Source organism: Zonotrichia albicollis, chromosome 1 (assembly GCF_047830755.1).
Source record: "Zonotrichia albicollis isolate bZonAlb1 chromosome 1, bZonAlb1.hap1, whole genome shotgun sequence".
In the NCBI taxonomy this organism is placed as follows: domain Eukaryota; kingdom Metazoa; phylum Chordata; class Aves; order Passeriformes; family Passerellidae; genus Zonotrichia; species Zonotrichia albicollis.
The window spans coordinates 115,608,935-115,625,165 of NC_133819.1; the positions used below are offsets into that span (position 1 = coordinate 115,608,935).

At 37.8% G+C, this 16,231-nt stretch overlaps 1 protein-coding gene across 1 annotated transcript in view; it reads left to right on the forward strand.

Moving 5' to 3' along the window:
• LOC113458545 (lipoxygenase homology domain-containing protein 1) overlaps window positions 1-16,231 on the forward strand; it is a 168,715-nt gene that overhangs the window by 81,905 nt on the left and 70,579 nt on the right. Inside the window, exons 29-32 of the mRNA XM_026791313.2 lie at window positions 940-1,021; window positions 3,143-3,198; window positions 9,303-9,472; window positions 15,699-15,918. Of these exons, the coding sequence (XP_026647114.2) occupies window positions 940-1,021; window positions 3,143-3,198; window positions 9,303-9,472; window positions 15,699-15,918 (528 nt within the window). The remainder of the gene's footprint in view (window positions 1-939; window positions 1,022-3,142; window positions 3,199-9,302; window positions 9,473-15,698; window positions 15,919-16,231) is intronic.

Consider the following 16,231-nt stretch of genomic DNA (forward strand, 5'->3'; position numbering starts at 1 on the left):
GGAAGTGATCTAAAAAATCAGCATGGATGTGCCAATGGTTACTGCAATTAGGGAAAAGATTATCTCAGTAGCCCAGCAGAAGTGAGAGTGCACAGCTCCACACCTGCTGTTCTCATAGCAGCAAGGCTGAGTGTGTGCTCCCCACTGACAAGCACACAAACACATTTCCAAAACACAAATGTGTGCACAGAGCTGGCCATGCAGACCAACACTGGCAGGAACTCAGCAAGTACACAAACAGAACAAGCAGCCTTCCCCTGTTACCCTCTCCAGCTGAGCAGAACAACAGTCCATCAGTGTCAAATACAGAAAAATGTGTACAGGATGGATGTATACGGCCTCCAATAGCTGGCCTTAGGCAGTCAGTCTTTCTGGTTTCTGTACCTGGATCCTTAGATCCTCAGTTTTGCCAGTCACTGGCACAAAGACATTAAAACTTCCCTCCAAGGCTGCAGCCCCACTCCATTTGCACATGAGAGCATAAGTTTTAAAGATTTGTTAATTAATATTTTTATATATGCAATAAAAACTTCACTCACAGAGGGAAAAATTTCCAGCTTTCACACAAATCTTGATTATGGGCATAAACAGATTTGTACCAACATTCTTGTGCTTGATTACTGGGAATAATCAAAAGATGTAGGCAGGGATGTGAATGGTGTTGACAGTTCAGAGATGTATGCATGTATTTGTCTCCAAGAGAAAAAACCCACCCCTCTTAAAATTAAAACAGGCAAAGGTAGAAAAGAATTGCATCTCTTAGGAGACACAAAAAATAATAAAGCTTTTGTTCTGTTAATATATCTTATTTATTTAGATGAGATCTGTCTAAATGTGATCTGTGTTTCTGCCAGAAAAAGATAATCTGGGCTTTTTTCTTAAAATTTATTTTTAAAATAGTATGATTTCACATTATAAACTTTTGTCATTTCGACACAGGCAGTGGATGGTTCCTGGATAAGATTGTCATCAAACATAAAGAAGGAGAGGAAACTCATGAGGTTGTATTTCCTTGTAATAGGTATGTCATTCATGGAGAAAAAGAATTTGTTACCTGCCAGCAATGTAATGAAAAAATTTTAGAGCAGATATGTGCACACAAACTAGGTGTTTGAGCATTGCCCCGGAGTTTTTCAACATACAAGTGATGCAAAATTTTGCAGCTGAAGACATGGAAGAAGTTCCTATATTGGCATGGAAGGGAGTAATAGCCTAATGCAGAGAAGTCCCAAACCAAATGTTGCATAAGAGGAAAGGTACATTGATTTTTTTTTTTTTTAATCTAAATTATATAGAAACCACATGAATTAAATAAGGTTTCAGTTCTTGATCTTTTGAGAAGTATGGTTTGTAAAGATCTGAAATGGCATAGTTGTCATCATGGAAATGTGGTGGGATGACTTGTACAGCTGCAGTGCTGCCATGGATGACTATAAACCCTTCAGCAGGGAGAGACAAGGAAGGAGAGGAGGTGAGGCAGCCCTGTATGTTAGGGAGTGTTTTGATTTTCTAGAGCTTGGTGATAGAGTTGGGCATTTATGGGTAAGAATCAGAAGGAAGGCCAGCAAGGCCAGTGTCGTGGCAGAATGGTCTGGGTCTGTTACAGACAGGAGAAAAAGACAGACAAAATTTAATGTGAACAGCTGGAAGAAGTCTCACAATTGCCAACTGTTGATCTCATGAGGGACTACAAATACAATGCAGCAGAGGAGAAGGAGTTTAGGAGGTTACTGGAGCCCATGGAAGAGAACCTCCTGACGCAGATGGTGAGGTGGCCAAGTAGAGAAAATACTTACTGGATGAAGGGAAGATTGAGCCACTTCATGCCTTCTTCAAGAAGGCCACTTCTTCACAGTCTTCAAGAATGATACCAGTTCTCCTTGTAGCCAGCCCCCTGAGCTAGAAGGAAGGAATGGGAAGCAGAACGAGCCCCACAATCCAAGTGGAAAGAGTCAGTGGCCTGCTGCAGCACTCAGACATAGATAAGTCTGCTGGGCTGGAGGGGATCCACACAAGGGTGCTGAGGGAGATGCACTGGGTCACAGCAGCCCCATGCAGTGCCATAGACCTGGGAATGAGGGGCTGGAAAGCTGGCTGGTGGAAAAGGATCTGGAAGAGCTGATCAACAGCCTGCTGAACACAGGCCAGTGTGTGCCCAGATGGCCAAGATGGTCAGTGGCAACCTGGCTTGGATCAGCAATAATGTACACCAAGGCTGTGATTGCCCCTGCACTCAGCACTGGTGAGGCTGCAGCTTGAATCCTGTGTCCAGTTTTTGTCCAAAAATTGCTTTCTACTTTTAGAAACTGCTAGTGATCTTTTGTTTCTTAGGATGGAATGAGGAGATATGTCTCAAAATTTAATCAAGCTGTTTATTGCAAAAAAGTTGAAATGCAGTGAAGTTTAGACTTCATGCATAAGAAATTTATTAATAGTGTTTTGTTCCATATAAGAAATTAAATATGTTATGGATCTTGGGTTTAAACAAATACAACATCAACGTGGAGTCAATAGAATAGAAGCTGACAGTGAGCATGTATTTATTTATTTTTAAGTAAGTGAGGTTGTTGAAGATTGGGAAATATTATGTGAACAAGGGGCTTCAGATGAAAGGAGTATAAATGTATGTTTGCAGTGAAATGTTATTGCAGAAAAGCTCCTTAAATTCATCAGTATAAAAGAAAAATAAAGCAAGCACAGAAGCTCAGTTTGTTGCTGCAGATAGGCAAAACTTTTAGAAACTTCCAGATCTGAAGATTTTATATATAATTCTAAGTACAATAACTATAACTAACCACTGCAGGTTTTATAACTCTCTCACATGTACAGCTGAGTCTCTGAACCAATAAATAATTAGTATTTCACACAATGTACTCCATATCGTACTACTCACTTCATACAGCTACCATGAAAATTCTTCTTTGCCTGGAGCAAATTGAACCAAATTCTTCTTATATGAATAAAACCAACTGTGCTGAGGGTATAAAAGAAAATTTGATCCTGCAAGTAGTTTCAAGGTGTAACTTGATCAAAGGTGTATAAAAAATACTATTGGAGACAAAAGGTAATGGTCAGATGATATATACTATACTAATACTAATAGTTTTTCTTAATCTTATTATTTTTGTTTTTGCAATGAAAGATGGTTAGATGAACATCAAGATGATGGGAAAACAGAGAGGGAACTAACTGCCAATAGTAAGTATTTTGTTAAAGAAAATTTGTTATAGCACTACAGTATATACTTAATGCATAGTTATTGCTAAAGAACCTTTCCAGATAAGACCATAGCTTAAGAAAAAAGTGATAATAAAAGTAGCTCGCAATTATTTTTCCTGCTCATATTTTAGAGTGGCAGTTCAATGAAGACATTTCTTAAAGGTAAGAGTTGTTTTCCAACCATTGTTTTCTATACCATAGTTTTTGCGGTTTGAATTTAAATCAGTATTGCAGGAAATATGTGAGCAAATGACCTCATTTGTACGTATTTTCTTGTATATCAACTGTGAAAGAACATGACAAATTGGCTGGCAGTACTCTACAGGAAGGACTAGACCTTTATAAGCAATTGAGAAAACACAGAAAACATTTCTGGTTTTCTTCCTACTTCTACTATTCTGTTCTGAAATCAACCAGGAATTCCTCTGAGAAGAGATTCAAGTGTTCTTTTGTTTACCCCAATGTCACTGTCATTTAATACTTGGGGACAGGTTCCCTAGCAAACATCAGCAAATTGAAAAATGTGTTGTGAAGTGTCAGTGGAAACATTTTCAGGTCAAAATTCCAAAGTAGCCAGAAATAATGCAAGCTTAAACTCCAAATGCTCCAGTGAAGCTAAATGTAGTATGTGCATTCAGTTGCCTAAATCTGCTTAATTAATAAAAAGACATTGATAAAACACTTCCCACCCAGCTTTCTGTATCTATATCTACAAAGACATTCTCAACCATGTAATGCACTAGTTACCATCTCTGTGTTTCTTCCTAACCAGAAAAGAGAAACAGACTGACACACTTACTTTTAATGAACATTTAACTGTAAATGGTTATTCTGTGCAACTCTCTCTGGGAATTTCATGGGAACAACTAAACTAAAAAAGTAATGTTTCCATTTGTCTCTGAAAACAGTGACTTGCTTTCTGTAGGATGAGTCCTAGTTTCCCAATCTAGTTCCAGTTTCAAAATGGAATCATTTGCTTTCAATCAAACAGTTTAGCCAACAGCTTTATTATTCCACAAAAGCATGAATTTGACAAAAGGAGAGTGATGAACTCCGGTAACTAAAGACTTTCTTTTTCACAGAGAAAGTTGATTTTCACGAGTGATTTGGAATTGGATTCTGCAATCTGTTAAGTGCACAGTTCTGGGTAACAACCATAATATCTGTTTCACCTTATGTTCAGAAAATAAACTATATTTTACTACCAGTTCAAAATTTTTCACAGCACAGTTTCATTCTTGGTTATGTTATAGTAGGCAGGCACAGATGCACAGGCTGCTCACTGCCTGTGAGTGTCAAGAGTGATCAGACTCAGTATATTGATTATGAGGAGAAAGGAGTGGTTTATTCTTAACTAACCTTTTGAAATGTCACACTGCCAAGATGTCCAGGAGGACCCAGAGACCATTGAGGTTACAAAAGAGAAGAACGTTTTTAGGAAGATATCTGTCAGGTACCTGTATTACAGCTTGGCTTGAGCTGCTCTTCAGCCATCTGTGTTTTGCCCATGGGCTCACTCCAGTGAGGAACTGAGATAGCTTAGAGATTGGACTTTTGTGCCTTATGAGAAAAAGATGATGGTTGGGGCTGATTTTTCACAGTTTGTGTTGTCATATCAGTGATCTCATAGACATTCCAAGATTGAGCTTTGTAGGAAGGAACCATCACAAGGGGTTTGGAAAGATATCCTGTAGTCAGTTCTGTGTCATTCTATCATGACTCAGTGCCAATGTCAGAGCTGCTAAGAGAACATTCCAGAGATGCAGAGTCCTGGGAGAAAAAATGGTTCCCTTAGATTCTCCCAGCACCTGTTTATCACTATTCTACATGGCAGAATAGTGATAAACAGTACCCTTCAGAGTGGGGGTGAACACTTTCCATGTAACAGATATTCACTGAATAAGAGGCAAGTGGAAGGTCTGATGTTAGGGAGCCAATATTTTAAGCACTAATGTGGCCATATTCTGTATGAGCTGCACTCTGAAAATGGGCTTCAGGGAAAGTCATAAAAATCTGATCGGCATAATTCAGTGTTTCCTGATTTTCAGGGTAAGACCAATGTGCTTAGGTCAAGTTTAAAGCACCAGATAGAGAACAAATTACTTTATAAGTCACTCTGAAGGTCAGAAATCTCATTCACTTTGGATGAGGCTAGTAACCTGTTCAACCACCAAGCCAAAGAGGAAACTTTGGAAGTCATCATTGCTAGCAGGTTACTTGAGGGCTCTCTGTCCTTTTTCAGCCAGGCTGGCATTATGCCAGCTCTAATGAAGCATAAATCCCAGATCCCTGTGACTGCTGCTGCTGGCTATGGATTCTGCCAAAATGCAGTCTGCCCATATCAAGTTTTCTCAGTAACCTTCGTACATTTATACAATACAGAGAGGCTCTGGCAAATCAGGCATAGGAATAGATTTATTTGTATGCCTCTGATTCCTCCTTGTATATTTGATGCAAGATAAATAGAGAAAGGGTATTTTCCTAGTGGAGAAAGCAGATAGATGCTCTCAGCTCTCAAATGAAGTTGATTTGAAGTATTTGAAGTTGATTTGAATGGGACTTTCTGTTACTCTCTAAAAGTTTCTTACATGGTAGGGGTATTTTACTACTTTTTCCTTCTGTTTTCTCTATTTATTCTCCTTCTGTGCCTCAAAATAGATGACCTATTGCAATGGCACATAGGAAAGAATTTTCTCTCAAAGCAAGGAGACAAGACACAGTATGTTCCAATGAAATCCTCTCTGCAGTCAGCTAAAAGGAGCTGGCTTCCTGTAATGTGATGCCTGTAGGGTGTCCTGAGGTTTTGTAGGTTATTGTGGGTGGTAAATAAAGTGTGGTTCAGTAGCAAAGTTCAGTTAATAGATATTTCTCAGCTGGCTCTTCTTCTGTTGTGCAAGGTTTTTGGTATTAAGGCATATAGAAAATTCATATCAAAAGACAAAATATTCAGTAAGTTCTGCTGTGACTAATTTTGTTTTGGAAATATTCCCTTCCTTGCAAGTACTCGATAATGGACTAAGAATAATCATAGGATTCCCAAATTTAAAAGGGAATGGACGCGATTCTAAAAAGCAGCAACAGCATGTTTCCATTGCCAGATGGAGGCAGAAATCCCTAAGAAAAAGAATTAAGCAGACTGACTGCTCTGCCTCAAGGAAACACAAAGTTCTACAATCTTCAGGAAATAAGCAACTAAGTCCTATGTCTTGCAAAGTGTGAATGTCATTCTAGGTCTTAAGACCAAAAAACACCAGACTAAAAAAAACCCTGAAACAATGTATTGTAAAAGCAGTTTTGGAAATCATTAAAAAATACATAAATGGCTCATATTTTTAAAAACTCAGAAAATAAACCTTTCTTTTTCAGCTTTCTGAATTATATGATGAAATATTGACTTCAGGTTTTGCCATGCTCAGATTTCTTTGTACAGAAATTGTTGTGGGTTTGATTTTCATGGTTTTACTGAAGGAACTTTCAGGTTCCACACTGGTGGTTAAAGGAATTCATGGCAGGAAATTATTATACTCATCCAATTTAATTTCTAGAAGTCAAGAAATGATCCCTAATTCTAAGATATCTCTGCACAAATCTCTGTAATGTGAATCAGATTCTTGGTTATATCATTATAGTAAAGAATTCTGAGACACTTTTTTCCACAAAATTCTGGTTTTTCCCTTGCTATTCATTTTAGTGCCTCCTACATTGGTGTCTCAAAGTAAATGGCTCTAGCTTCACACGTAAGCTATAGAACTACAATAACACATGAACACACTAATCACTCTGAAAGGAAGTTAACACAGGTCAGTGATGTCAGGAGAAAAGTCTTTTTTAATGTGGTCACACAGATGAAACACAGAAAAATGACCTATTGAAGCCCAGCTATCTCACTTCCACACCTTCACTCCTGGAGGGGTATAGAAATCACTGAGCACAGTAAATACTTGGCATCAGTCTTCTGTCTCATGTAGCAATCCTCACCAAGTAGATGTCTGAGTGAATAGAATATTATACAAAGGATTTTTTGATTCTTCTGGCATGAGCAGGTTAAATGAATTTGTTGAACTGAGAGAAAATGCAGTCAGTCTGTGTTAGTTCATTTAATAAACTGTAGAAGCATTAAAAGTAAGTGTAGGAGAATAAAGAATCACAGACACTAAGAGGCTTTAAATCTGTAACCATTGATTTATTCCCTGGAAAACTCCCAACTGATGTCTTAGCCTTCCTACTGAAATAATAATTAAAAACACAATCATGGATATTAATTAAAATAAATCACCTTGCTCGAAATACCTTCTCTGAACATGCTGCCTCTTTGAGGAGGGAACAGCCAGTTATGTATTTCTTATTTCTCTTAACTTAAGGCTTGCTCTCTCCTGGAGCAGAGGGATATTACAAAGAGAAAAAAAAAAAACAACTCCACTTGGGAAATACAGAACTGCAAAATTATCTTAATTTCCTCTCTGCTTTGTTCCTGGGACAGCCTTCAAAATGGAGCATGCTTGGACAGGATAGGAGATTCAGGGCTATGTTGGGAGTCTTTGTAAAAATTTGAAGCTCCTCATAAACCTTTGGAGTGCTCAGGAACAGCAAAAGCTCAAACAATGCTTGACTTCACCAAGTGTGACACCCTGATGGATACCACATGCCAACCTGGCACAAGGAGATAAAATTCAAAGCTGGCACATAAATCAAACAGCAAAAGTTCCTCATTAGGCAAAGTGTGGATTTTCCACACACTACATCTGACTCATTGCTGGAAATGACCTTAAAATAAGAGTTCAGATGGAGGGATCCTTTCAGCTAGTGTGTTACTCAGAAGACTGGCTGTGAGATGAGTATTTGCCTGCTGTTTTCTAGCTGAGCCCAGAAGAGTCAGGGAACAGTCAGATGTAAGGCAGAAACAGGTTCTATAACAAGAGAAAATAAAACCAAAACAGGATTAGCTAAAAAAACAATAAGAAAAAAGAGGAAAATTATTAATCAAGGCAACCAGATCAGGTTTTCATCTAGTCTCCATCTTTAAGCAGGCAGATGAAAACAAAAGGTAGGAAAAAAGCACACAGTTTGTAAGAAAAAGACACATCTGATTTATTTCTGAATGAAATTATTCTAAAATTCATTTTATCAGTATATTTTATTGGAGGCTTACACAAAATCACAAAATAGTTCTCTTTATATCAGTCCCATTAGCAAATTATTATCACAGTATTGGCCACATCTAAACAAAAGCTTTTATTTTGCTTCCACTGTTAAGTTCTTCTTGCCATGCAGGATCAAGAGTCTTTTCAACAAATGATTCCTTTGAAAATAGAGGATGATTTACCTTCTAGCACTTAAGTAGCTTCCTATACTACACTATCCATGTAAGACACTATTTTTCTCACACCTGAAACAGCTTCCCAGTTGCATACTTGACTTCTAACACTGTTATGAGTGCAGGTGACTTACCAAAAAACAACTTCTAAAAGGCCAAAGCCATAAGGTCAGAATAAATCTCTTCAAAAATAAAGAATTAAGCTCTTCAAAATTTCCTGAATTTTGTATTCAATCCTAATGAGTGATCTGATCTGACAAATGAGCATACCAAACATGACAAATTAAATTAGAAAAATCTGAAAAAAAGTTGAAGTTTCATTGTTTAGCTAGTTATGTATTAGCCAGCAGTTCTTACAAATGTATCACGTACAAGTCTTTCAAAACGTTAATATTCTTTTCATGTTATATAAGAACATTCTAAGAACTGAAATGTATTAAAATTATTACTGAAATTAAAGTAGCTATTTTGATACAAAGAATGCAAAAAACACCCTTAAGCAAAGTGCCTTTTTTCTGCTTCCTGGGTATTTCTGTTTTCATACCCTCTTCAACAATTGTCTTATGTTTATCAAGTCTGAGCTATAATTATCTTCAAGAGGTTTAAAAAAATTAATTATTAATTTTTTATTATAGTGAATGGGATATAAACTCATGGTAATCTATAACTCCTCTTTGTGATAGTAACAAAGGCCTCCTTTGCTCTCTACCATTGATCCTAAAAATGTTTAATTTGTAGATTGATGCTAAAAATGTTTTTCCTGTTTTAGCACAACGATGGAGAGTGCAGGTTAAAACAGATGAAGATTCCCCAGAGCCACAGGAGTGTAAAAGGACCCTTGTGATTTATGGCTCAAAGGGCAAAAGTGATGATCTTCTGCTTTCTCCACAAAACCCAGGATATGTGTGCTTTGTCCCCAGAGCCACTGATGAATTCATTGTAAGTCAGAAATATACAGTTCTACATAGAACTTATCATGACATTGCCCTCTTGGATATATATATATATATAGATATGGATATGGATATGGATATAGATATATGTATATATATGTGTGTGTGTGCATAACTAGCATTATATATACATACACACAGTTGATTTGTCTGCTAAAAAATGATGTAATTATTTACAAAGCTGGAATGACATAAGTATAGGTCTTGGGTCATCTCCTCCTGCTCGTCCTGTTCTACTACAGCCAGCACCATGGACTCTTTTGTGTAATTTATTGCATTCACCAGCTCATCTTGCATTTTTTCTGAATCCCTGGAGATTCCTGAGTTGAAGTTCACACAAAAGGCAATATACAATTATTTGTGAATGCAGAAGATGAAGGCTTGGGCAGCACTCCCAGGGGATATAAGTGGGCTTTTCTTTCCTTCATTTCCATCTTTGTAAAGTAGTATCCACTCTCCACAGGATTGCTCTGTCTCTCAGGTCAGCAGGCAGAGGATTTTTCTGGATAATCACAAATCACTGGAGAATGCATTCATGCATATCAAAGTGTGGTGAACTCTGAAGCAATAGCTTATAGGTGGCCAGTATTAAAATCAACCCTACCACCATCCTGACTGCCCATACACCTGACACTCATGCTGATGGTTTGAGAGGATTCATCTGAATAGAATCTTTTAAATCTTCAATTCTGTCCTGGTTTTCTAGGCTAGGTCATTGCAAATTCTGCTGATGTCATGAAATACAGCTTCTAGCCAGCAAGATGGGAGAAATAGCTTGCAATTTGAGGCAGTTTTATACAGCTCAGAAAGAATTTTCAATGGCTGCAATAAACATTCTGAAAACAATGGCAAAACTACATTTAGAAAATTATGCCAAAGCCTCATTGTAACGACCTGATCCAGGCTGAATTTTTACTTTGAATAACAAGCTAAAGCAATTTAGGAACTTTATGGGGAGTAAATGAAAAGATAAATGGTATTTCTTAAGAACAAGGAAGCAGCTGCTTATCAGAAAACACACAGGAAACACACTGAGTAACAAAGCAAGCTTCCTATCCTATGCCATGAGCATAAACGGAAGAGGTCAGCAGAGGCAGAATCTGTCTGTGGAGCCAGAGCACCAGCTGACTGCATTTTGGCAAGCACCATTAAATAAAGCAGTGATGCTGCTACATCCAGCATGTTGGTAATTTCCCAAGTGGCATGTATTCCTTGTTAAGGCTGCCTGATTTCAATGATTGGGTATCACACCAGGAGAAATTTGTATTTCTGTGTGTCAGTTGTGGTTGTCCCTCATAGTCTACTATCCTTGGTACACAGTACATTACGGATTGTAGCCTTCCACCTCAGCAGCTTTCTGAATGCTTGCTCATACTTTGGATAGACTTTGGGTTAGTGCCTGTATTTTCCCCACAGCTATTTGTGTCCTTGTTTTTATTGCTTTGTATGAAGAAGTTCATTCTATTTGAGCATTATTTACTGTGCATGACGTTTTATCTTTTTGCTGCATTGCTTACAGTGCAGCTTACACAATAGCAGCTCTGGTATAAAGGGGCATTTGGGGATTCACAGGTATCTCCATAAACACCCTCACACCTCTTTAGGTGCTTGAGCCAATAAACCCAGTTTCATTTTGCTTTCCCTTTCTTTGTTCTTACTAAGACTATGCAGAAGAATGCAGAAACTTTGTTTATGTTTTCTCACGGTAGCAGCAGGCTGGAGGCATGAACTTGATATCACAATGAGGACAAGTTGTCAATTCAGTTTTCCAAAAAGCACGAATAAATGAACTTTTAACCTCCCCCCAAGATCTTGGTCCTAGACAAACATCCTTAATAATATAGTGCAGTAAAAAGAACAACAGGTTATGTGCTATAAGCAGTTCACATAGTTTTGAAACAGTAAGCTTAATTTTGATCTCAGAGATACATTTATTGCACATTGAGGACAGAAAGGCATGTAAATTCCTGATTTTCCAGGTGTTCTCACACAAGTATATGCACAGATGTGTGTCATATTCAGAATGAATATTCCATCCAAAATGTGCCCAATCAACTCCTATGAAAGAACAGGTGTAGTTTAATTGCAGATAGCAAGCATAAAGAATAAATTAAAAGAGAGAAAATAGAAGCATGCTCTTAGGTACAGTTGGGTTCTAGAAGTCTCAGAAATGTGCAGTATGGTAGTTGAGCTGTTTAAGAAGAATGAAGTTAATTTGAACACCTAAGTTTTAAAAAATAAATTGAAAAATAAGTGAATGCATCAATGTTATGAAATCTGACAGGACTAGTAGCACTGAAGGCGGCATGGCAAGAAACCAGTGAAGAGGTGGAATCTTTTTCCTTGGTAGTCTGGTGATGATTGGAATCAATTATTGATCTCACATGGAATGAATAGATTTGTCAAGTATATAGATCTTTCCAACAGTCATCTTTTTTTTCTTGGTTGCTAGCAGAGTAAGTTTGCCAGAGTGTGTCTTTGGAAGGTCCTGCTGTATTGTGCACATTCTGTTCCCCAGAGAATCTAAAAACACATGGGGCAAAGTGTGAGATGCCCAAAATTGTGAGATTAGGATGCCCAAACACTAGCACAGGAAGTACAAAATGAGCAATAGTGCCCTTCAAGTAGGACTGTTGGTAAATACCCAACAAATTCTGAATGAATTTTCTGTTAAGGATTAAAAAGGTGACAGAAAGTTTCAAATCACATAATACAATAATCCAATTCCACAGTATGAGATGATGCTCCAAACAACAAGCAGAAGGATTTCTGGGGTTTATGACAGATGGCTGTCCAATTGAATTTTAGCAGATTTAATGAAACCCTATTAACTGGAATAATTTATGGGCGGGGTGGGTGGGTGTGATTTGTTTGGGTTTTTTTTTGTTTTAACAGAGAAAAGAATGAAAAGGAATTGCATTTAAGTATGCGTCCAAACAGCAAAATTTACAAGGCTTTCATTACCCTAGGCATGATGTCTTTGAGAAGCCCTGTGTGAGTTAAAGAGGAAGGCATTTAAAATGTTATGAAATTTTCTAATCATCTGGATCACTTTCCAGTCTCTGAGATCTTAAGAAGCCCAGTGGTTCCTCCTAATTTTAAGAGCCTCACTCTTAGAGATTCAGTCACGTAATGGAAAACATACTGTGTTTTTTAGTATGTGACAAATCACTCCAACTCAGCTAAGATTTCAAGTTCTGAGTATTAGAAAAAGCTATTCAGAAGAAATAAATGTGAAAAAATTAATTAGAAAATTATAGTAATGAATGAGGTAAAGTATCCTCTTGCAAATATTCGACAAATTTAAAACCAGGACATTCACTGGATATATGCTTTGTGATGGATTATATGTCTGCCTCTGCTTCAAAGTTCATGTTGCATCCATTAATAGACGTTGGTGGAGGGAACAGACAATTTTGGTACTCAAGATAGAATATCATATTCCAAAGGAAAACTGCTTGTACTAAACTGCTCAGAAAAGGATTGCAGGAATGATGTAATGGCAGGACTGGGTACAATGATGGAGCTGAACAAAAAGGCTAATGCTGGCCACCGCTGTAAGTGAAAACACAAATCCATGAAAAAAGGGGAACTATCTAATACACTCATTTAATAATAGCTGGTGTTTAATTCCATGGATCATAAACAGTATGATTATTAGTACTTGCTGGTTCAATGGCAGTCAGGGAATTAATTGAGATTGTGACTCTAGAAACAGAATGGACAATTGTGGCTTCTAAATACTCTGTTCTGTATTCTGGAATTATTTTCCTATAAATCTCCTCTGTGCATTTCCTACAAGGATTATACCCCATTTATTTATGACAACTTAGAATCCTAGCGAATTGCAAATTAGGGTAGCAGAAGACAAAGTAAAATGTGAATTACAGCTTGCCCTGTCACATAAAAATAACCAAGTTCTGTACTTTTGCAACTCCCAAACAGAGCTTTAAACAGAAATTGTTCACAGCTTTTAGAGTAGCTGTGTGATACAGTCATGGGATCCCTGCATGAGAAAAATAATCTACAGGCAATAATTTTAAAAGCAGTAGTCTGATTCTGAAAGAGAAGAAGCAATGAATTTGTTGTCTGTGAAGGAACTGTAGTTTAGATGGGTGAAGAACCTGTGCACTCTCCTCTCAAGGAACCCAAATAATTCCTGTTAAATTTAATCAGGTGGAATGCATATTTTGCAAGGAATTAATCCACTTAGTCCACTACAGCTAATGATACATAGCTAATTATATCCTTTGCAACATACACAGCATGAATGAAAAATCTTGATGCAAAACTCTGCCCACTCATTTCCCTTTTCCCAGTGCAGGAGTGGGGACTGAGTCAGGGACACCTTTGATCTATGTCAGCACCGAGACAGGCTGGGCAGGCTAGGCTTAGAGAGAGAGCAAGCCTGGTGCCCTCTTTCCTGGTGTATAACTACTGCTGGGTGCCTTTTTGGGTATGGTGGAGTCACAGCTCGGGAGCTGAGGGGTTCTGAGCAACCCAGGGCTGTTATATAGGCAATGGAAAGGAGCTCTTCCTGCTCCCTGAACAATGCCCTGAGTAATGAAATTATGTAGGAGTGGCACAGCAACCACTTATAATACTTACCTCAAGAAATTCAGACCAGAAGGGATCTTTTAATCCATCAAGTGCAATTCCTTCCTACCAAAGGCCTCTTTTCATAAGTTCTGCATCATAAATTGGTCATAAAATTCCTGTAAAATGGTTTGGGCAGGTAGCTTTATTTTCAATTAATTATTCCTCTTCATACTCTGATATTTTACTGTTTCTTATGTGCATAACAGTTACTAAAAATGATGTCCAACTCTCCTAAAATGACAAAAGCACATTTTTTTAGTACCTCTCTAATTAGAAAGAGGTAGCTCATACTCCCCTACATGCTTGTGTTCCCTGTGCATGAACTAGCTTTAAGCGAGCGAGGTCAGCAGTGAGGGGCTGTCACGTTCAGAGCTCTGCTGAGAAGCAAAATAAATTGATCTGTTAGGTCTGTGCTCTGTCTTTGGAGCCAATCTGCTGGTGGTGCTGTCAGAGCCAGGGCATGACTGTGTAAGGCTAATTTCAGTTTAATATTGTGATGCTATAGGGTGTACAAAGGATTTGTTCCCTGGAAAGGCACCGAATCTTATGTTGTGACTGATATGGGGAAAAAAAAAGAAGCAATACGGGAGAACAAAACCACTGGCAATATTTTTTTTGTATTAAGTACTTTGATACTAAATAAAAAAAGTTGTTGCCTTTAAAAATTACTAGTTCTCAGTTGTTTCACTCAAAATCACTTCCCATCCTGTCTTTCTTGTAGCTGCCCAGTGCATGGCTGCCACATTACTTCCTGTTGTACAGAAGACTTATCATGCAGTGGTTAATATCATGCAAATCATTATCCACAATCAGCAACCAGTTACTGAATTTCCACATGTAGTATGGGAACAGGGCTGTGTCATCCTGCACAGTTATTTCTGTAACATAAATGACTTATTTTTTCAGAAATATCCCTTTCCTTTAATGAAGAATTGGCTGTAAAGTAGTTTTATGTTCTAGGCAAAGCCATTTAGCAAATGAGAATTTAGTAAAACTTCTTCACCAGTAGGGTTGCCAAGCACTGGGACAGGCTGAAGAGGGCAGTGGTTGAGTAACCATCCTGGAGGTATTTACAAACATGCTGATGTGGCACCCAGGGGCATGGTTCACTGATGGACTTGGCACTGCTGTGTGAATGGTTGGACTTGATGATCTTAAAGGTCTTTTCCAACCTAAACAATTCTGCGATTCCTGGCTCACAGTAATCATCTTTAAATTAATACCTCACTTGGCTGCTGATATTAAAATCTTTAATTGTAAGTTAATGCTCTCTTTCTCCAGTAGGGTCACAACTTTCTGTGTTACCTTTTGTCTAAATAGCCTAAATGCACAGATCTTGCTAATTTTAACTATGATTCACCCCTAAGTTAACATGCTTACAGTATGTATGCTTACAGAGTATCATGCTTACAATAATAATAAAGAAGATCATTTCAACCATGATTATACAATGAAATAAAAAGGATTGATACCATCATACACTTATCCCAGCCTCAAACTCAACTTTTCCTTTATTTACTGTTTAGTATAGAAATTCTGCACTGGGATTGGGGAAAATCTTTCTAAAGGAACCAGCCTTGACAGTACCCTCTTCCTCATGCTATTTGGTGCAGGTTGAGACTGGAGATCTGGGAGATGTATACAAGATCCGAGTCAGCTGTGATGATGTGCCAGGCTTTAGGGGCTGGCATCTGAAATCTTTTCACTTACAAGAGCTGCATAGGAAACAAGAACTGAACTTTGAGTGCAACTGCTGGCTCACTCTTAAGAGGGGGAAAAAGGAGCTGGTAAAAGAATTCCCTGCAGTCACTGAGGACCAGAAAACTTTACCAGGTAAAAGCACCAAGAAGACATAAAAAATGTAAATTAACTGCTTGAAAATAAATCAGTGACACAGATATATATAGTGCTTTGTATGGATTTCATATCTTCAGTGGCTCTGTTGCACCTGTCTTCACATATGCACTGCAAGGATAATGAAATTTATATTTTAATTTTCCAGTTAAGTTGCATATTGGATTTTACAGTTGCTAAGTCTTCTGCATGATTTTAAATGAGAAAAAATGAACAATACAACTGGACTTTTTAGGGAAATGTACACTTTCAAAGCCATGGAAATGGGTTGTTCTAGTGTTACTATAGAATC